This window comes from Anastrepha ludens, chromosome 2 (assembly GCF_028408465.1).
Source record: "Anastrepha ludens isolate Willacy chromosome 2, idAnaLude1.1, whole genome shotgun sequence".
Classification (NCBI taxonomy): domain Eukaryota; kingdom Metazoa; phylum Arthropoda; class Insecta; order Diptera; family Tephritidae; genus Anastrepha; species Anastrepha ludens.
Window position 1 is genome coordinate 120675572 of NC_071498.1, and position 22264 is coordinate 120697835.

The 22264-nt window shown below is 36.4% G+C and overlaps 2 protein-coding genes across 2 annotated transcripts; one reads left to right on the plus strand and one right to left on the minus strand.

Moving 5' to 3' along the window:
* Positions 1 to 1680: 1680 nt before the first annotated feature.
* Positions 1681 to 4582, minus strand: LOC128859250 (maltase A2-like). The gene is made up of 6 exons (XM_054096105.1): positions 4035 to 4582; positions 3614 to 3957; positions 3242 to 3548; positions 2126 to 2442; positions 1942 to 2070; positions 1681 to 1876 (listed from the first exon to the last, which is right to left on the minus strand). The coding sequence occupies exons 1-6, from the start codon at positions 4533 to 4535 to the stop codon at positions 1804 to 1806; spliced, it is 1671 nt and encodes a 556-aa protein (XP_053952080.1). The 5' UTR covers positions 4536 to 4582; the 3' UTR covers positions 1681 to 1803.
* A 6191-nt stretch (positions 4583 to 10773) lies between these two features.
* Positions 10774 to 12246, plus strand: LOC128854708 (uncharacterized). Its single transcript, XM_054089018.1, has one exon. The coding sequence runs from the start codon at positions 10774 to 10776 to the stop codon at positions 12244 to 12246; it is 1473 nt and encodes a 490-aa protein (XP_053944993.1).
* Positions 12247 to 22264: the final 10018 nt, after the last annotated feature.

The following is a 22264-nucleotide window of genomic DNA, read 5'->3' on the forward strand; positions in this document are numbered from 1 at the left end:
GGGTTATTATATGGTCAATTCGGGCCATAAAAAGTTCGTTATCATCCCACGATAGCGAACACTTTTCACAATAACTGCCTGACCGGCCTTATTTTGGAAAAAATACGGCCCAATGATGTCGCCTGCCCATAAACCGCACCACACAATCACTACCTATTTGTGGGTGCATTGATTTTTCGGAAATCACTATTGGATTCGCCCAAATGCGGCAATTCTGCTTATTCACGAATCCACTGAGGTGAAAATATGCCTCATCACTGAAGCTGATGTTCTTCAAGAATTTGTCATTCACTGTTGCCATTTCCTGCCACCATTCTGACCATTGACGACGCTTGAAATGGTCAAGAGGCTTTAGTTCTTGAGTCAATTGCACCTTGTAATCGTGTAAATGCAAGTCTTTATGCATAATATTCATCAACGACGAGAGGTGCAATTGTTGGGCACGACGACGAGTTGAGGTGGACGGCTCTTCAACCACACTGTCGCGAACAGCAGCAATATTTCCTACAGACCCAGTTTGCTCAAACTCTTGCACACTTTTTCCGATTGTACGCACATTTGGACGATTAAATTGACCGAAAAAATCACGAAGTGCGCGATATGCATTTTGATTTGAACGCCCGTCTTCATAATAAGCCTGAATAGGTTTAACGCATTGCTCTATTATGTATCTTTCTATAATTCAAATTGAATTTGTCTGGGATTGAAAAATGTCAAATGAAATGTAGAAAGAAACTTGACGTTTGGGTGTGGTTCACATTCAACATTGGCCCTTGAAATTTAACCACCCTTTATATACTAGTTTGTCGGTGCTAAATAAAACATTTCTGCAAACTGTGCACACTTTTTTCTATGCTATAATTTGAAACGATGTCCATTCACCAGGCATTTTTGTGTTCTTTATAATTTACAATCGTACGTGATATTTTGATCAACAAATCACTCTTACAATCATTCTGTGACTGGTTGATGGCTAACACGTGTGTAGCAACTCGGTGAGATAACGGTATATCAAATAATCTGAACAAACGATGCCGAAAAAAACTTTTTTGACAGGGTTTTTGTTTTTGCTTGCTTTGGTGGATTCAAAACGTTTACCGCTACGAAGTACTGTTAACTATGTAAGTTAATGAAATAATTTTGCAAGGCTCTCGAAATTCAGTCAACAGCAATGGTTTTATCGGTATTGTGTTTTTAATCAATTTTAAAATATTAATGTGGATGTGTGTATGTGCATATGAACGTTTACCGTATACCTGTTCAGTGATTCGGCATGTTTCGGTGCAGACAAACCGATATGGCACGGTGGCGCAGTCCTTTCTGAGCGGGCAACAATCAAAAATTTGATTGTCCCAAATGTACATACGAGTATAAATAGACGTATTTGGTATCTTATCTCGGTCTTAATTTCGTCGAAAATATAAAAGGCCAAGTGACAATCGTTTATGTAAATTCGCTGTGATATTATCACTACAGTCGCATCAGTTAATATATATATATATGTATACATGTATATGTAAATATATATGGTGAGAGACTGGAGGATCAAGTCTCGTCTTTTCTAATAGCGGTCGACCCTCGGCAGGCAATGGCAAACCTCCGATATACATATGTATACATATATACCTATATGGTAAAATAAGTGCCAATCAACCAAACGAACTCAAAAGCAATCTCTGAAGAAATTTTATTGCACTATAATGATATACTCGATATTACTCTAGCCAGTACCACTAAAATACTGTAGAAAATAAGTTTGGACAATCAGCTTGAACTGCCGATACTCATACATACAAATGTACTTTACGCAGTCCATCGCAGAATTACCGCTTCATATGGCATCAAATAAATTCGTTGACTTAAATCGACCTTGTCGCTGAAATGTTAAAACAAAGCAAAATTTTAAAACTTCTCAAAAATGCCAACGCTCGCAACACCTACCCATATTTGTGTGGTGAATAGGAAGTGAGCAGCACGTACTCCATAGTCTTATTCGCCAAGCCATCTAAATATTCCATCTGGCTACCGAAGTTAGCTAGTAAACGGTACTCCTCACGACCAACAGCACTTCTGAAAACGTTATTTCAATCAGTTGTGAAATTTAAACATCTGCACTTCAACTAACCTCACAACTTGAAAGACCTGCTCCTTCAATGCTCCATACGAAAATCCACCATCTTCTTTGAACGCCTTGAATGCTTCCGTTTGTTTCAAACTAGTCATTCCCTTGTATATGTTCAAGGTGCTACGTGCCACGCCTCGCTGAGTCTGTACATTGAGATATGAGTAGTTAGGATTGACGGGTAGCCAAGTGGAGTTTCCAGTGCTAAAGCCAGCATTCTTCGAAGTGTCCCATTGCATTGGCGTACGCTCTGGATCGCGGAAGCTGCAAGTGTCGCTGTTGCAACTAAAGTCTCCGTCAGTCATGCCGACCTCATCGCCCTAAATTGTGGAAGTAAAAATTGCAGCTTGTAATAAAAATTTCCTTAAGGGGGAAGTCTACTGTGAATTTTTCAAAAAATCGATTTTTTTTTTATTAGCTTAAAAAATACTTTGAACCCTCTTAAATAAGGTACAATATGTGTTACAGCTGGCTAAATTTTTCTTCGTTGAAATTTCGACCTTTTCCCGAAGCGCTCCAAAGCTTTAAACGCTGAAAACTGAAACTTTAAACGCATTTTTCTCGAAACTAAGTTTTTGTATACGGTGTACACGATATCTCGAGTTCTGATAAATGAATCAGCTTAAAAATTTAATTATATATTCTCTGTAATAGTGTCTCTCGTCTGACATAGGATTTTTTTGATATCGTTATTTGTTAAATTGTTATAAACAATAGTAACATCAATTTTAGGTAAAAAAAAAGAAAAAAATTTCAAGAATTTTTTTTTCAACGCCAAAATTTTTTATCGACATAATCCTACGTCAGACGAGAGTCAATACTATGTATATGATAACAATATTTTGTTTTTTTGTTTTAGATCACCGAAACGTAAGATTTCATGTACACCGTTTAGGCACCTAAGAAAAGCGGACCTGCGCTTGCAGAAGTGCCACAGCGGCCATTTTGAATATTTTGACTTAAAATGTTTTTTTCAAAAACTTAAATATATAATAAAGATAAGAGTTTAAATAGATTTTATGTACGAGCAATATTTTGTTAGAAATAAAATCCGTAAAATAAGCCTGTTTTTTCCCTTGTCACAGTAGACTTCCCCCTTAAGTGACAATTAGCACTTACGTAATAAGTAACAGATGTGCCGGGCAATGCATGCACTATCATCGTCATCAGATCTGTCCTAGTTGCTCCTACGCGTGTGGCTGGACGAGTGTTGTCATGATTTCCTACTACCCAATTGGCCACCTTATGATTCGTCCACATTATATCCATCCATTCTTTGGCGTATTCTTCAACAGTCTGTGCAGTGGAACTTTCTCTTAATCGAACAAAGTTGAAATTCATTGGCATTTGACTTCCAATATGAGTGCCATTGCTGATATAAGTGCTCAAAATCTCAGTAGTGGCAAAAGCTTCGGGAATTTGTGGTCTATGGAGAAATGCAATTGATTAATTTATACAAAACTATTAATCTATTGATTATATGTGCCTCACAATGTGTCGCCGCCATGTTTTTTTTGATATTCGTCTAAAAACTCACGCCATTCGTATAATAATTCGAGAGTTTCTGGTTGGTTCTGCGTATACTTATGTGAGTCGCCGGGCGGTGCATCTGGATATGAACCATTTTCATAACGAAATTCAATGAAAAATGGTACTGCATCAATGCGGAAAGCATCCACTCCACGACCAAGCCAAAAGTCCAAAACCTCGATTAGACGTTCGCGCACTGCTGGATTTGTGAGATTAAAATCAGGTTGTTTGGCTAGAAACTGATGTAAGTAATACTGTTGGCGTTCTTCAACCCAAGTCCATGCAGAACCACCAAAGACTGATTGCTGTAAGAAGAAATAAAGAGTGAAGTTTGATAAAAGGAAAAATAGCAAACGATAACTAATCTATAGTAGTAACTCACCCAATTGCATGGCTCACTACGCTCGCCCGTTTCTGGATCGATTTTGCCATCATGCCATACATAGAAATCTTCGTAACCTTCTTCGCGACGTACCGACTTCTGGAACCACTCACATTCATCACTTGAGTGATTTGGAACAAAATCCAATATCATCTTTATACCCAATTTATGCGCCTTTGCAATCATTGCATCAAAATCCTCCATTGTACCAAAAAGCGGGTCAATGTTCGTGAAATTAGCTACATCATAACCCATATCTGCCATCGGTGATTCGAAGATAGGCGATAGCCATGCAGCAGTCACACCTATTTCCTTGAGAAATTGCAAACGAGAGGTAATGCCATTCAAGTCACCTATACCATCACCGTCACTGTCCATAAACGATCGAGGATAGATCTGGTAGAGTGTGGCCGACTCCCACCAGTCGACTGTGGTATTCGCAGAAGCGCTAAGAGCACAGAAAACCACAAATGTAAACAATCGTAACGTATCGGAAGCCATGACGGTAAGTACTAACGGACTACTGTTGGCCAAACTTATATTTATACCTCCAGATATATCAAGATTAGAACATTTATTGACCGAATAGGGGAATTAAATAGTATATGATTAAATAACGGAAATCCCAAAACACTTCACATTCTAAACAATATTCGTTAGTGTGCGGAGTGATTATATTGTGCTATGAGTTTTGCAAGTAAACATACCTATTTTATCTCTGGTCAGCACTTCGATAAAAATATTGAGGAATATGTTCAGTAGTCTGAGATTTGTATGATAAATGGTTGATTTGATTTGATAGATGATTGATTTGATTTGAAAGTTTTAGGAAGTTGAGAGTTTGAAGCCAACTATAAAGCTAAAAGTGTGTAAATATATTGACATTTGTACCTACATTGGTATTCGGTAAACTATACTTTTCTAGCCTGTTTTAAGTAAAAGTATTGTAATATTTATAATTTTGTAAAATATACATTTATAAAAATTAGTTCAATAATTCACTCAGTTTTATTTAGCTTTCTTTTTTTAACATCTGATCGCATTGCCGCGATTGCAGTTGTTGTTGGTGTTCTCCTGTTTTCAGCAGTCAAATCTCTCTCTCGCTACTGCAGTGTTGCCTAGTTTTGGATATAAAACCGCACTCAAATGCCCATTTAAAGAAAATAAAATGCCTAATTTCTATTGAATTACTTAAAGAACTTTGTATGCGTGACAAATTGTCTTTGAAATGTGCGCTTTTTTTAATTAAATGTGTTATGATTGTGAACAATTTAATTTATAAGTTCTTTGTTAAGAGAAACTTTTGTGTTAAGAGAACGACTTTTTTGCTATATTTGACATTATGTAACAAGATAAGGTATTCTTTTTGTAAAAATATCGTTATGGCTTCTTCAGTATTTTCTGGTATTTTGTTGCTTATTTCTACTATGAATACACCTCTTAATGTCCTATGTCCCACTAAGGATTGAGGACCGGAAGGAACGATCTCACCTCTATGGTTTTAATTCGCATTCAGTGAATTCAAACGCTTTTTAAAATGTGTAAAAAGGTTTTCAATCTTAAGAAGAGTTGAGAGACGGGCATTTAATATTCTAACATAACCTTAAAAGGAGCAAAACATTAACTTTTCACTTTCAAAATATCTAATTTTATAAGAATCAACAAATTTGCATTAGCACTAAAATCTTCCCAGAGTGACCCATTTACAACATTCTTTTGTTTCATAATACAGTTTTTTTAACTTTCAGTTTCGGTAGCTTTAAGTTAAAAATAAAAAGAAACCAACACCAAACTTAAAAATTTTCGCGTTTTGGGTATAAAAAGCACTAAATTTATTGCGAAGAGCAAATGGTTGGCAACACTGCACAACTAGGCAAAAGTGACATCACCCACTCTCTGATGGGCGCAATCTTGTTTCTATCATTCTTGTGTAAAGTCTCTACTGTTATACGGAAGTGAAACATAGCTGGTCTTCAACACCATCACACAGAGGCTATAACCTTCGTCAACAAATGCCACCACCAGCAACGATCCGCTGTGGAGATCAACAATGAGGAGCACATCCTATGACAAATCAAACACGAAAGTGGCGTTGGAAAGCATCACTAGAATGGCACTTGAAGGGAACCCGCAGAGGAGCAGAGGTCGCGGTCGGCGAATATGAATTAATAATAGAGCATTTATAATTTGTTCCGAGCTCTTAACAATTCACGCAACAATTTTCGCCTTGAGCTTTTCAAAGGATGCGGTCTTTATACTATCTATCGTGGCAAATCTCTGTCTTTTCATAAATATTTTTAGTTTTGGGAACTGGAAAAAGTTGAAAAGTATTACAATAGTTTTGACCAAATTTCATGTTTGTATTAAATAACAAAGAATTGGAAACCCAAAATTCCAAACAATAGTAATTTTTCATATGGCACCTCGGAATGAGCCAAACAGGAGATTCAAAAAAATGTATCCCATAGACTAAAAATATACTTCAAATAAAAATCTGGGTATTTCATATTTATTTCGATTCAAAAATTTCAACATTCAATTCGATTTTAATTCAATATAAAACAAGTAATGAATGCTAAATTCGGTTCGGCTTGAACTTCTATCACTTACCCGGCATCTCTTTAGTAAAAAAGTGAAGCCAAGTCGTTCTCCACCGGCAGAGGAGACCTTCCTCTTTCTGTGGTACCCCATCGAATACTTTCAGAGCCGGAGCGTTTGTATCCATTCGGGCGACATGACCCAGCCAACGAAGCCGCTGGATCTTTATTCACTGGGCTGAGTCTATGTCGTTCATTTATAGTAGATATCAGAAATTAATTTTTTAAATATTACCGTTACATGTAAGGTGGCCGTTGTCATTGCCCAATATGGCAATATATGTATGTATGTAAAAAGTTGAATTGAAATATAGTAATGTTTGCGCACGGAACTTCAGATGTACAGAAGTTGATATAGCCATAACTCTTCTCTTCGTTCTGAGCATTTTTGTAAGCATACTTTCATACCAGAGGTCGGCAAAATTTTTATTGCGTGTGTGTTGGTGAGCACAGTGTTATCGCACTGCACTGTGGTAAAAAGAGTATTCCTATACCCAATCATGTCTACCGTAGCGTAAGAAAATTATCAACGTAACCATCGCCTATCTTCGTTCGTTAGTTCGATTGATTTTAAAAGCGTAAGAATACGAGTGTTGAATGTACTGCTCGCAGTGGAGGACTAAGGGCAGGGCAGGCCTCTGGTCTTGAGGGGCCTCCAAGTGGCTTCAAGTTCCCTTCATTAAATCGTAATTAAACCGCTTTATACATTAACGTTTTTGACGGGTACTGCTGGCATCCAGCAGATCGACAGCAGGTAATACAGGACGTCGGACCAGCCTATTGACGGTCGTTTTGGATAGTGTATCGTATGTATGATCATTGCGGGAGTCCCGTCAAAAACGTTAATGTATAAAGCGCTTAATCGGAGTTGGAGGCCCCGGAGACAAATAAGTTCAGACAGCCTGTAATATATATATTTTATATAAAATTCTCGTGACACAATGTTCGTTCCCGTACTCCTCATATTGAGTAGGTCTGAGAATCGGCCAACATCTATTTTTCATACCCCTTAGTGATAAGGGTTGTCCACCCCTAACATTTTTTTTTTAATTTTTAAACTTTTTTTTTATTTTTTTTATTATGACGCATTAAAAATACATACAAGTACTCCTATTTTTTAATAGCCATTTTAGTAATTGAATCATTTTTTATCCCCGGTCGATAACTGATCAATCGTCACTTAATTAGTTATCCCCCCCCAGTTGTCTACAGGTGTCACTTCTGACCCAGTAAACGGCGCGGAGTAGGGATGGGAACGAAGCCGGTCTCCTGTTTCTCTCACACAATAAGACTTCTCTCACTCCCTACACAGTTGTCAGCCATCATTATCATGCATCAAGTGTAGTAGTAACGTTGACAATTATTATTTTGCTATATCAGTGTAACTCTCATATTAACTATTAATTATTCCTATTTTATTAATAATAATAAAATTATTAATTTTGAGTGTATTTTGCACGATTAGTTAATCAAGTGATTTTCATAACCTCAAAAGTACTCAACACGTGGCACGAGCTCCCACAAATAACGGCATTTGTGTTGTAAGTATACTTTTTTTTATTTATATCGAAAATGTTGTTGGAAAAAGGTTCGGTGGAAGTTAATTTTTATTAAAATTGGGCAAACTTTTTTTTTGTATTCATTTTTTTTACCATTTCTAACAATATATTTTTGGTATGATTATGAAAAATATAATTTTTCGCTTTTGCAAATCAGTCTAATGTTTACATGAATATGTAAATGTATGTACGAGTATTTACTAGGGCCAGGATTGTTGCCGCGATTTCATTTTAACATTTTACAATTAATGCTCTCAAGATTTTGACATTACGGCAAATATATTGATCTTATAAAAATGTAATTTTAATTTAAGTTTATTAAAAAAAATATTATTTAACAATTAAGATTTTCATAATTTCCAAAAATTTGAAACAATCATTATGAATCTTTATTTTGAAATATCGATGGAAATATTGGTTGTATGATAAAATTATAAGAGACAATTTTTTCGTAAAATTTAAGTTTTTACAACTTTTGTTTTTCATAGAACTTATATTTTTGCTATAATCTCATAAATTCCAACTAGTAATTTCAAAACTGCAGCAAAACTCCTGGCTCTAATTATACCTTTAACATTTTTCATCGTCAAGTAATTTCGTTAAATCTATTTCTGTGTGTTTTGTACAGTGAGCAATGCCGAGAAAACGCAAAGGGGCTGATTTGAGCTGTAATACGAGTAAATCTCGAAGCTTGGGAAATAGAGGATCCGAAAGAACCGAAGAACAAATCCAGCAACAAAATACTGATGCACGTGTCAGAATGGTGCAATTGTGTCAAGAAGAGTCAGAAGATACACGAGCTGAACGCAATGAAGTAATAAGATTACAACAACGACAATCACGCTGTTTCACAGTCAATAGACGCAGAATAAATTACCAACAACATTTTTACATCTGATTCATTCCTGCGTCTAGCACTCCGGTATGAGCCCGATATTGAATAGTATGCTCATTCAAAAGTGGTACTTGGAGCTTTGGACAAGGAATGTCCGCATTGTCATGCTCTGAAACTCAAAAATGAGCCAGCTGGGATGTGCTGCGCGTCAGGAAAAGTGCAACTACCTGAAATTGAAACACCACCTGAACCATTGAACGGTTCACTTATCGGCACGGATCCAGATTCTGTGTTTCTGAAGTCAATTCGAACATTCAATTCATGCTTTCAAATGACATCGTTCGGAGCAATGGTCAACAATACAATTCTACATTCAAAATCAGAGGCCAAGTTTATCATAAAATGGGCTCACTGCTGCAAATGCCAAACGAACCACATAAATTTTTACAAATCTACTTCATGCGCGGCGAGGATTCCGGAAGCGCACTTGCCAATCGCGTGATCGCGTAAATTCAATGCACCTGTTGTTGATGACGTTGCTGGAATCATGGTTGGCGATGGTACAGGTGCACAAAAATTGTGATTAGTAGAAGAAATAATAATCTTCAGTTCATTGCTGATACACATCGTTCATATGACGCCCTCCAATATCCGCTAATATTTTGGAAGGGACAAGACGGATACTTCATAAACATAAAACAACGAGATCCCGTATCAGGTACTTCATTTATTATAATAGTCTTTGCTTGGCAGTGCCTTTTTATCTCCTTCTTCCAAAATCGCGTTTTTCTCAAGTGTGTTTTTTTGTTAAAATTGTTTATAAGTATAAAGTATCCCGAAGCAGTTAGCACGCTCCGAAACCATCTTTAAGAGAAAATGGAAACAAGCTAACTGAAGTAAAAAAAGTAGATGATTCAAGATGTTGGTCGCTCAAACGCGAGACGAGCGGATCTTCTTTAAAACGACGAAGGTCGGGTAAACATTTTTAGAAAAGTTAAAATTTATATAAAAAACAGTATGATTGTTCTTTTTACTCCAAGTCAGAACAACTTCATCCCAATTTTCAAAGTTGACAAAAAATGTTTGACCAATACATTGTACACACTGCAATACACATGATGGCCCATATTTTCTATTAACGAAAAACTAGCGTAGTTTACGCAATTTTTGTCCGATTATTGAAAGTAATACATTAATTTCTTCGTTAATAAATGCACTCAAAGAATATTATCAAACATCTTTAGTTTTGTTGTAAAATTATGCAATAAAAAATTGTTAAAGTTAAAAAAATGATAAAAAAAAGCACTTTCTCCAGGTTTAATCAAATAAAAATCAGAACTAACTAGTTTGAATAATTACTTGTTGTACATCACTTGAAAGGTCTGACAATATCATTTTCGAAACATATAAAATATTGAAAATCGGTGAAAAAATGACTGAGATATCCGTAGATTACCGCGCAAAGTCTGAAAAAACGGTTTTTTATAAATAAATAAAAATTGGAGGGTACAAAAAATATAACAAAAATATTTTTATGCATTATTCGACCATATAAACAACCTACAGTGTGTAATTTGTCAGGTGTATTTTCAGTGTTGCACCGTGTTATGAACTTGATCATTAGTCATTTAACAAAACAATTAAATTATTGAACGTAATTAATTTAAATTTATTTTTATGAATATATTATTACAGGAGCTGAAACAAACAAGAACGTTAGCTCGAAGGATTATTATGCGTACCGATTAATGATTAGACGCGGCCTGGACAACGTCATTCTACGATGTCGTGAGCTTTGTCAACAATTCATGGCCGACATGTACGCGAAGGTTGAGGGCGAACGACTACGATACTTACGATATAATCAACTAAAGCTGCGTACGGAAGAGTACATTCATTTGCGAGATGCTATCAACAACTACGCCGAGGTTGCCGAAATTGGTAACCATGTCATTTTACCATCATCGTACATAGGCAGTCCATGTCATATGCAAGAATATATACAGGATGCTCTGACTTTCGTGCGCGAATATGGACGACCATGTTTATTTATCACGTTCACATGTAATCCAAAATGGCCAGAGATTGCATCTTTGCTATTGCCTGGCCAAAATACAATACATCGCCATGACATTACAGCACGTGTGTTCAAACAAAAGTTGAAGTCTTTAATAAGTTTCATCACTAAATTTCATGTATTCAGTCCCACACGTTGCTGGCTGTATTTGGTTGAGTGGCAAAAACGAGGATTACCTCATGCACACATTTTGGTTTGGTTAATCGACAAAATCCGTCCTGAAGAAATCGATAGTATCATTTCTGCGGAAATTCCAGATCCGTCCACTGACCAACTGCTGTTTGATATTGTTACAACAAACATGATCCAGGGTCCATGTGGTACTCTTAATAGTTCATCGCCTTGCATGGCAGATGGAAAATGTACTAAAAATTTCCCTAAAGATTTTACTAACGATACGGTCACAAATGTCGACGGATACCCAATATATCGTCGAAGAAATCCCGATAATAGCCGACAATCATTTATTAAAAATATGAGCAACACGGACATTGATATTGACAACCGTTGGGTGGTGCTATATTCGCCTCTGCTGAGCAAGACATACAATGCTCATATTAATGTTGAGTTCTGCAGTTCTGTGAAGAGCATCAAATACATTTGCAAGTTTGTCCATAAAGGCAGTGATATGTCTGTGCTTAGAATGGAAAATACTAATGTGAATGCTCTTGCAGTGAATGAAAACGATGAAATAACGCTCTACCAAATTGGTCGGTACATCAGCTCCAATGAAGCTGCTTGGCGTATCTTTGGTTTTCCAATTCAGGAACGGGATCCAGCCGTTCATCTTGAAAACGGTCGGCGTGTATTTTTCACTAACGAGACAGCGATTGATCGTGCAATAAATCCACCTAAAACTACACTCACTGAATTTTTTGATTGGTGTAATCGTGCGGATGATGTTGGTGCCTTTGTACGAACATTACTCTATTCACAAGTACCACGCTATTTCACATGGACTCAAACAAAAAAATGGATGCCCCGCAAGCAAGGCTCATCAGTTGCTGAATGTCTCAATTTATTTAAATCAAACGCCTTGGGGCGATTATTTACAGTCAATCCAAGACACACTGAGTGCTTTTATCTTCGACTGTTGTTGGTTAATGTTACTGGCCCATTATCATTTCAAGATATATGTACGTAAAGTGAATGGGCGATCATTATCCAACTTATAAAGATGCATGCCTTGCACTCGGCTTGCTGGAAGCCGACAACCAGTGGGAATGTATGCTTGCTGAAGCTGCATTCAACTGTACAGCAATACAAATTCGTCTACTATTCGCTATAGTGTTGACTACATGTTTCCCAGCCCGAGCGCAGATATTGTGGGATAATCACAAAGATTTAATGACTGATGATATATTGCATCAACATCGTACACGGTGCCACGATCTAACCATAACATTCAGCAACGCAATGTACAATGAAGCATTGATTGCTATTGAGGATCTTTGCATTGTCATTGCCAACTTACCACTCAGTCATTTCGGTATGAATTCGCCAAATCGAACTGCATCTGATTTAACGAACATCATCGGGCATTGCAGCAACTTTATTGGGTGGAGGCAGAACCGCTCATTCAGTATTTGGTTGATTGGTTAGAGTGGTGATTCATCCAGAATCGAATTAGCGCTTCCGTACCATTTTGTTGCCGCATCCTCGTTACCAAATTGTTTAACAGTTATTTACAGCAGGACTATATCCAGTTAGGAACCTTATTAGGTTGTTGACGTCTAAGCCAGACAGCTGCTCGAGATTCTCGAACAGCGGTTGGCCCAGGGTTAACATTCTGTCCTTCCATAGGGCAGGGCATTCACAGAGAAAATGGAAGATTGTTTCTTTTTTCTCCGGTTGTTTACAACTACGACAGTATGTGTTGTGAGGGATGCCCATTTTGTTCTCCTATAGACCAGAAGCCAGTTATGACTGCCGTAAGTCTACAGGTGTCCCGTCGTTTCATGTTTATTAATGTCGACGATTGCTTGAGGTTGTAGGCAGTATTTAAGCTGCCACTAAATATTCAGAATAACCCTGATGCAGTGTGCAACATTAAGAAACAATTGTCCATGGCCACCATGCTGAAACAGTGTAAAATTATCATCTGGAATGAATGTACTATGCCATACAAACATTCGCTTGAGGCGTTGAACAGGACATTGAAAGATATTAAAAAGAGGTTGTCTGTAAAGTCGGTTTACTGACGATAGTTCAACGTGACAACGTCATAAGAAAATATTGATGGAATGGTTGCAATTTTCAAAACAAAATTTTAATTTTATTTGTTTGATAGATATTTTGTATGGATATAGAGGAGGAGGTAAATGGAATTGCAATGGAATAGGTCAAGGTACATTTACACTAACGTGAAAAATGACGAAAGATTTATCAAATTCATGAAAGATATGTTCAATTTCGATTGTGCATCAATGTTAATAAGTCAACAACACTAAGAGGCACCACCATCGATTTGCCTTTTTCAAGACACTTTACACTCGAAACACTCCCTTTCATTTCCTACTTTTTCTATCATCGTCCTATTCTCAACAGAGAAATGGTTCATTACCATGCACACAGGAAGAAGGCATATGCAAATACAAATACGTGAATTTATATATGTACATATGCGCATACACATATATATATACGCTCACTTAAGTAGGAGAGAGCAAGATGTCGAACGTTGCCGTTCGTTTGCTTTGTTTGCTTTGTCGTTCGTTCCGCGCTTTCGCTTGCAGTTCATTCAAGGTAACGGCAATGAGCGAGGTAATGACAAATGAGCAAGGTAACGACAAATGAGCAAGGTAACGACAAATGAGCAAGGTAACGACACATTTTTTCGTGCGTGCAGCCGGCTAAATCGAGTTATAGGACGTTATCACGTCAAAAGAACGACAAACTATTTGGCGGAACTCTGTTGGTCCTCTCAGGTGATTTTAGGCAAACACTTCCAGTCATTCCTCGTTCAACATACGCTGATGAGATCAACGCTTACTTAAAATCATCTCCATTGTAGCGTAATGATGAAAAAGTACAGCTGAAAGTAAATATGCTTCAAGACCCATCCGCTGAAGCATTCTCAAAACAACTCTTAGATATCGGTGATGGAAAAGTTGCTATAGATGAAACTGGATACGTAAAATTACCGACCGATTTCTGCACAATCGCTGATTCACAAGATACTCTCATTGAACAAATATTTCCCGATGTACATAAATCATGAGTTTCTTGCAGAAAGAGCAATTTTAGCGGCAAAAAATGTAGACGTTGACAATTTAAATCTGAAGATACAAATGTTGTTGCCAGGTAACTTGGTTTCATATAAATCTATTGATACAGTTCGCGACGGCAGCGAAGCAGTAAATTTTCCCGCAAAGTTTTTGAACTCACTGGATTTGCCAGGCATGCCACCGCATAATTTACAATTAAAGGTTGGATCTGCGATTATTTTGCTTAATTTGAACCCTCCCCGGCTGTGCAACGGTACGCGATTAGTCATTCAAAAACTAATGAAAAACGTGATCGAAGCCAGCATTTTAAATGGGAAGTTCCGAGGTGAAAATATATTAATACCACGGATTCCTATTATACCTATATTACAAATGTGCCAATTTAATTCAAACGTATTCAGTTTCCGATAAGATTGGCATTTGCAATGACTATCAACAAATCCCAAGGTCAAACGATGTCTATTTGTGGCTTAGATTTGAGAACACCATGTTTTTCTCACGGACAATTATATGTGGCATGCTCTCGAGTGGGTAAACCATCCAGTTTGCTTGTGTTAGCTAAAGATGGACTAACAAAAAATATAGTTCACGCTGTAGCATTAAGAGTTTGATATTGTTTGTAAGTGTTACTGTCGTAATTGATTACTTAATTAATCTTCTTTAATCTATAGTCTATAGTATTTATTATTTTAAAACATGGCGCTTATTCTGACTAAACTACAACACATACAGATAGGAAATATATATCAAAAGAAAGGTTTTGATGAGCATATTTCCGGAAAATTATAAAAATTAAAATTGGTTAAGGGGGTAGTATGGTTAATTCGGTGTAAAACAAGCATATTTTTCGAAATTTTTTTTGTCGACACAGTTGATTTATTCAAAATTTTAAAATTACTTCATTATAAAGTCATATTTAAAGAATATTGTGTGAAATTTTCATTGATTTTTATGAAGAAATGAGTTGGTGGCAGCGAATCTTCGCGGACGTCTCATAAAAAAGTTTTATTGCGGTGTCCCTCAGAACTCATTACTGGATCAACTAAAATCAAAAAACCAAACTGATTTCATCAGCTAATAAAGTTTCGCAGGTAACAACGTCGAATTTTTTTTTTTTTTTTTTTTTTATTTTTTAAAGCGCTTTGAAGTCAAAACACCGATTTTTCATAAAACAAACTTGAGAACTTTGTTGTTTTAAAATATGACAAAATTTAAAAAAAAAAAAAAAATCGACGTCATTACCTCGTGAATAAAGTAAAGAAACAAAAAAACCAAATTTGAAAAGAATCGGTGCAGTAGATATGAATCTACAGTGGACACCGACCGTAAAAAAGGCAAGTGTGAGAAAAACGGGTTTAGAGATTTGTGAAGATTTTTACAGCGTGAAATCCGGTTGGAGAGGTAGATACTTAATCCTTCGTGTCTTTGTCAATTTTACTCTAATGCACTTCAAACTTTCACACAATAATCTTAAGATGTTATAGAATAATTTAAAAAAAAAAAAAGAAAAATGAAAAAAAAAAAAAATACCAATTTGTTCATGAAATATTTGCGTGTAAAGATATCAAAATTTTCATATTGATAACAGCGATGTCTATGCAAAGCGGGATGACACACAAATATAGGCATATATAGGTATGAGTACATTTGCTTTGTTTAGCTCTCTTTCTAATGAGCACAGCATTGTATACATTTGGATTCTCAATAATTGTTTTGTTTTGTTCTCTTTACTAATAAATATGTATTCATGAACATAGTCCCAACGGGTGCAGCGAATTTTTTTCAAAATTTTGTTGTGATGGCAATAATTGGTATGAATTGACAATTGACTTGAAATTTGTCAATTCCCTTAAAACAATGGTAACAGTACAAATTAGAAAGAGTTTTGGACAGAAAAAAGTACATTCATATTTAATTTTAAAATATGCCTAGAGCACGACCAAGAAGAGCTCGTAGAAGAGTTCCTACTTTAAGTGGAGGAATAGAGCAGGTAAGTAAGGGATAAATGTTTGAAACGTCACGTATTGGATATGATTGGTAGAAGCATCCACTTTTGTTTTCGTTCATATATGGTATAATTGAACTACAATATATAAACGTTTGTATGTATTTAAAAATTTTGAGTGCGTTTGCTCCTTTTTGCAAAACTTAAAATTTTAAACAGTTTTAAAAAATGAGGAGAGAGACAAATTAGTTATTTATGTGATACTATTTCAAAGGTAAACTGTATTTGGGCTATTCTCAGAAAAATTTTATAGTAATAGACGATGCCCAACGCCATTTAAAAGAACACTATTACCCATCAAATCAACGAACTTTTTGACACAGATATATATTTGTAAGTGTTTTTTTTTTCTTTCTTTGTATTGTATTCTATGTGTGTACATGTAAGGCGTTTTTCAATAGGTGCGCTTCAACTTTTTTCCGATAGGGAGGGCGAACGACGCAATATTTTTTATTTTTCGCTTGTCATTTGTAAACTTCATTAGTATACATTTCATCATGGAACGCTACACACTTGAGCAACGCTTGCAAATCATTGAATTTTATCATCTTCAGTGATGAAGCTCACTTTTGGCTCAATGGCTTTTTCAACAAGCAAAATATGCGTTACTGGGCAGAAAGCAATCCACACGTAATTCATGAGGCACCATTGCATCCCGAAAAAATCACTGTTTGGTGCGGTTTACATGCCGGCGGCGTAATTGGCTCATATTTTTTCGTTGACGAGAACGATCGCCACGTTACTGTGAATGGAAATCGATACCGCGACATGATAAACGATTATTTTTGGCCGCAATGGAATGGTATGGACTTAGACGACATGTGGTTTCAACAGGGCGGGGCCACAAGCCGCACAGCACACGCTACAATTGATTTGTTGAAGAGTAAGTTCGATGAGCGCATTATTTCTAGAAATGGACCGGTCGAATGGCCGCCGCGCTCGTGTGATTTGACGTCTCTAGACTATTTTCTTTGGGGATATGTGAAGTCATTGGTCTACAGTAACAAGCCGGCGACGATTTGTGAGCTCAGAGCCAATATTGAACGCGAAATTGCTGGAATTTCGGCCGATTTATGCAAAAGAGTGGTCAAAAATTGGGTTCAATGATTGGACTTCGTAAAACGTGCACGAGGTGGTCATGCAAAAGAAATCGAATTTCATACTTAAATGTATGTGTTCAAACTCGATAATAAAAAAAAATAGTTAAAAAAGTCAAACCGTTTGTGTTTTATTCAAAAAAAAAAGTTGAAGCGCTCTTACTGAAAAACGCTTTATATTTTTATGTATGCAGCCATTATCAAATCATATATTAATATATATCAATATGAACTTTGAAAATTTGTTTTACCATCCTTCTTAAAATTTTTTAAAACGTAAAGATCTGTGAAAAAAGTGTCACATATGCGGTTTACTTCCGTGGGAAAAAAGCCCACCCGATTTTCGGGGGTTACATACTAGTGATATATAATTTTAAGGAATAAATTATAATAACTCAAAAATATTGTTTGTCTTTTGTTATTTTTATATTCCCTCATCGTTCACAGGGCTCCATGCCTATTTCACGCATATACCACATTCCTACACACTTACAATAAGTAAGCTATTTTTTGTCTACACTGGAAATTACTTAGAAATTATTTATATGGCAAAACAACGTTTGCCGGGTCCGCTATTATACATATATAATTGGCGCGTACACCCTTTTTGGGTGTTTGGCCGAGCTCCTCCTCCTATTTGTGGTGTGCGTCTTGACGTTGTTCCACAAATGGAGGGACCTACAGATTCAGGTCGACTCCGAACGACAGATATTTTTATAAGGAGCTTTTTCGTGACAGAAATACACTCGGAAGTTTGCCATTGCCTGCCGAGGGGCGACCGCTATTAGAAAAATGTTTTTATTAATTTTGCTTTCACCGAGATTCGAACCTACGTTCTCTCTGTGAATTCCGAATAGTAATCACGCACGAACCCATTCGGCTACGGTGGCCGCCTTATAGTAATATAGTAAACATTTTTAAAAATTTAAATTACGTTTACTGCCTTATATTTCTAATGTCTAGTTTCGTAGTATATTACTTTCGACTGTAAAATACTAAGTACAGTACAGTCATCTCTATTGTACACAACAGTGCATTAATGCCTTGTTCTTGCCGACTGAGAAAAAAGCATATTTATGTTAGTAGTATGAACAGAAGGTACAGTACTACTATTCTTTTAATCGCTGTGTGCAGAGTATATGGTGGGGAGAACTGGCGCTGACATCACTTTTACGTGTAAATCTTATGGAAGAATGTCCTTTTATGCTAATGGCGGCCACTGTAACTACATTACGCCGTTAGATTTAACATGGGAAAAGCGTCCAAAATGAGGGCAGCACCTAACGTGCACACAGCGAATATTGAACGCGTCCACATCGTCTAATACTCACGCGGGGAATCCCCTGAACGAGTGAACGAAGTAATCGATCGAAGTGTATTTTTTAAGTCTCGTAGTTCTTGTGCGCTTAAATACTTTGAAATTGAGAAATACTCCCTTTCTTTTAATATTAATTTAATTTCGTAATCATATTTAGTCATATAAAGTTACTTTAGTATTAGTTAGTAATACTGTTTTTTGTTTTTGTTGCGGAATATGAAGAAGAGAGTTTTAATAGTGATCATATTGTCGCGCATTTGAAGGAACAGGAAGTACTATCCTCATATAATATTGGGATATTTATTCATATCTTTTTTAGTGAAAAGAATTCACCCATCTGGCTCTCAAAAAAGGAAGCTAAAAAGAGCAAAGACTATACAGGCCAAAGAGCTTGCTGAAACTTTATCTAAATATCTATTAGATAGTAAAAAAAGAAAGATGCCATCAGCGAACAAATTCATCAAACTGTTGAATCAGTCCCCAATACACAAATAAATGATGCTGACATTACTAAAAAAGGTGAAACGTCTTGTGATACTAAAAAAAACTCTGCCGTAAGCGACAACGAAGAACAGGACGATGAAATTGATGAGACTGTTAAAACCAGAAAACAAACTGAGAAAGAGAATACTGCTTCGAATTTCTGGTTATCCAATGATGCTGCAGACTGGCCAATACCACTGTCAGATCATATTAGAAGTTTAACAGTCGAAAGGGGTAGTGAAGTATTTCAAAACAAGGCCGGACCTTTTGAAGCTATAGAAAGGCCAGGTGAAAACACTAAGGGAACACATCGTTGTTTAACTTCGTCTTGGTTTTACTCATGTTTAAACGAAACTAAATATTTAAGGAAATGGATGCTATATTCACCATCATCGAAGAAATTATACTGTTATTGCTGTCGGTTATTTGCATCTGAGGGAGACAAAAGTGTTAGTAAATTTGTCTCTGGTTTTTGCCAATGGTGGAAATTAAATCCAAAGGTTTCACAACATGAATCATCCAATAAACATTTATCAAATTTAGAAAAATGGAAATCATAAATTATGGGCTTGAAACTTAATGAAACCATTGATAAAGATAGCTTGGAAATAATTAACAGAGAAACTGAGATGTGGAGAGACTTTTACCATCGACTTTTAGATACTCGTATAACACTATTTTTATCCGAACCAAGTCTTGCTTTTCGAGGCCATCGTGAAGAGATCTTCTGAAAACTGGGGAAATTTTCTAAAATTGGTACGACTGTTATCAAAATATGATCCAGAGTTGAAAGAGCATTGCCTTAAACTTGAAGCTACCGCTGGTGGGTCAAAACGAGTTCCGTGTTATTTGTCAAAACGTATACAAAATGAATTTATTCAATGTTCGGGTGAACATGTGAGGCCAACAATTATTGCAGATATAAAAAAGGTCAAGTATTACGGAATCCTTTTTGACAGCACCCCTGATGAAGGAAGATTCGTTCATATAGAGAATGACATCCTGGAGGTACGTTAATCTTTCTTGGGTATCATTTTGATGTCTGGAAAAACTGCTGAGGATATGTCGAAAGATATTCAGGAACAGCTGGAAAAAGATGGGCTTCATATTTCGTTGTGCAGGGCTCAAGGTTATGACAATGCAGCATCAATGACAGGTATTCACGGAGGTGTGGAACGGAAAATCCGAGAAGTCAATCCAAAAGCGCTTTTCAGTCCGTGTTCGAATAATTCTTTGAATCTTTGCGGAGTCCACGCATTTTCATGCGTTCCTTCTAGTGTCACGTGTTTTGGAACAGTAGAGAAATTATATTCATTTTTTGCGGTATCCACGAAGAGATGGGAGTTGCTTAATGAGAAAACAGAAAAAAAATTAAAATGTTTATCTGATACCCGCTGGAGCGCACATTACGAGTTAGTAAAAGTAGTCAAAGAAAACGTATTTTTGCCATGAAAAAGCTCCTCATAAAAATATCTGCCGTTCGGAGTCGGCTTAATATGTAGGTCCCTCCATTAGTGGAACAACATCAAGACGCGCACTCCACAAAATAGGAAGAGGAGCTCGGCCAAACACCCAAAAAGGGTGTATTCGCCAATTATATATATATAATTATCAATGTTCTCGAAAATTTATAAGATCCTTCCCACGCAAATTTAGATACAAGATCGGGAGCAAGCTTGCTACTGCCGGCTATTTGCGATTTTTCCTTTTTGACCTACATATCTACAATTTTGGTTCTCTATATTGGAGGAAGTTAATTTTGTTCAAAAATATTTACAGTCCCCAAAAATGACTCTGGATATAGGACTTATCAAAATAAAAGCCCTTGATGAATATTTAGTGCCCGCACGAAGCGCAATTGTAGAAAATGCTGTAACTTTTGGCATAAAAAATGCAATGATATGAATATTAACATCGGGAGACGAGGAAGAAGGAAGGGGAAAAAACGGGGTGGCGGGGTGAACTAGCTCGTGATGCTGAATTATCGATTCAAAAGGAAATACGGCGGTCAATGTTTGAATGTATAGACCGATTTATACAGGAATTGTCGCAACGATACAAAACTATCAAACAAATAAAAAATATTTTCCAAATAATTGAAACAAAGTTCATGATGGAAGCTTCAGATGACGCTCCGGCTGTAGCACTGGGTAATCTGGTAGAAATTTACAATGGATTTGACAAAGAGCAGGTTTTACAAGAAGTAAAAAGATACCGGAGGCACATCCGTTCTACCGATACGAGTGCGGACGTTGCATCTAGATGAACAGCCCAAGAATTCCTACAATTGATAATAACAATGGACTTTACTGAATCCTTGCTCTGCATATCGCTTATACTTCAGTATTTCTTAACCATTTGCATTTCAAATGCATCACGCGAGCGCAGTTGTTCTAAATTGAAACTAATTAAAAATTACCTTCGATCTACAATGAATCAAGAGCGATTCGTCAATCTGTCTGTGCTTTCGATTGAAAGAAAAGTTTCAAAAGAAATTGATTTCACTGTAGTTATTGAAGAGTTCTGTAAAATGAAGACACGAAAACATAAAATTTAATATAAGTAGGTTCAAGGTTCAAGTTACCTACGTAGTATTATATATACATACTAGCAACCCGCCCAGCTTCGCACGGGTATAAAATATATACCCTATGTCACTCACTGAAAAAATGATTAAAATCGATCCAGTGGTTTTGGCTTATTCATTATTGCCCGTGGCCCGCACGCGTTAAATTTGGAGTAAAACAATTCCCCTTTCTTTATAGCATGAAGATTTCCTGCTATCTTTGGGATATCTAAATTCATACCCTACATTTTTGCATATTCACTTTTTGCATTTTTACATATGTATTTATTTTATTTTTACAACAATTACTATATTACAGAATGTCTTTATATACAACGTTCATAGCCTTCTTGTCATTAGACAATACAAACATGTTTTCTCTAGAGGTTACTCTTGAAAGAGCGACATACAGTTGGCCATGTGAAAAACAGTCAACACTCAAATCTAAGCCTGCAACGTTGAAGGT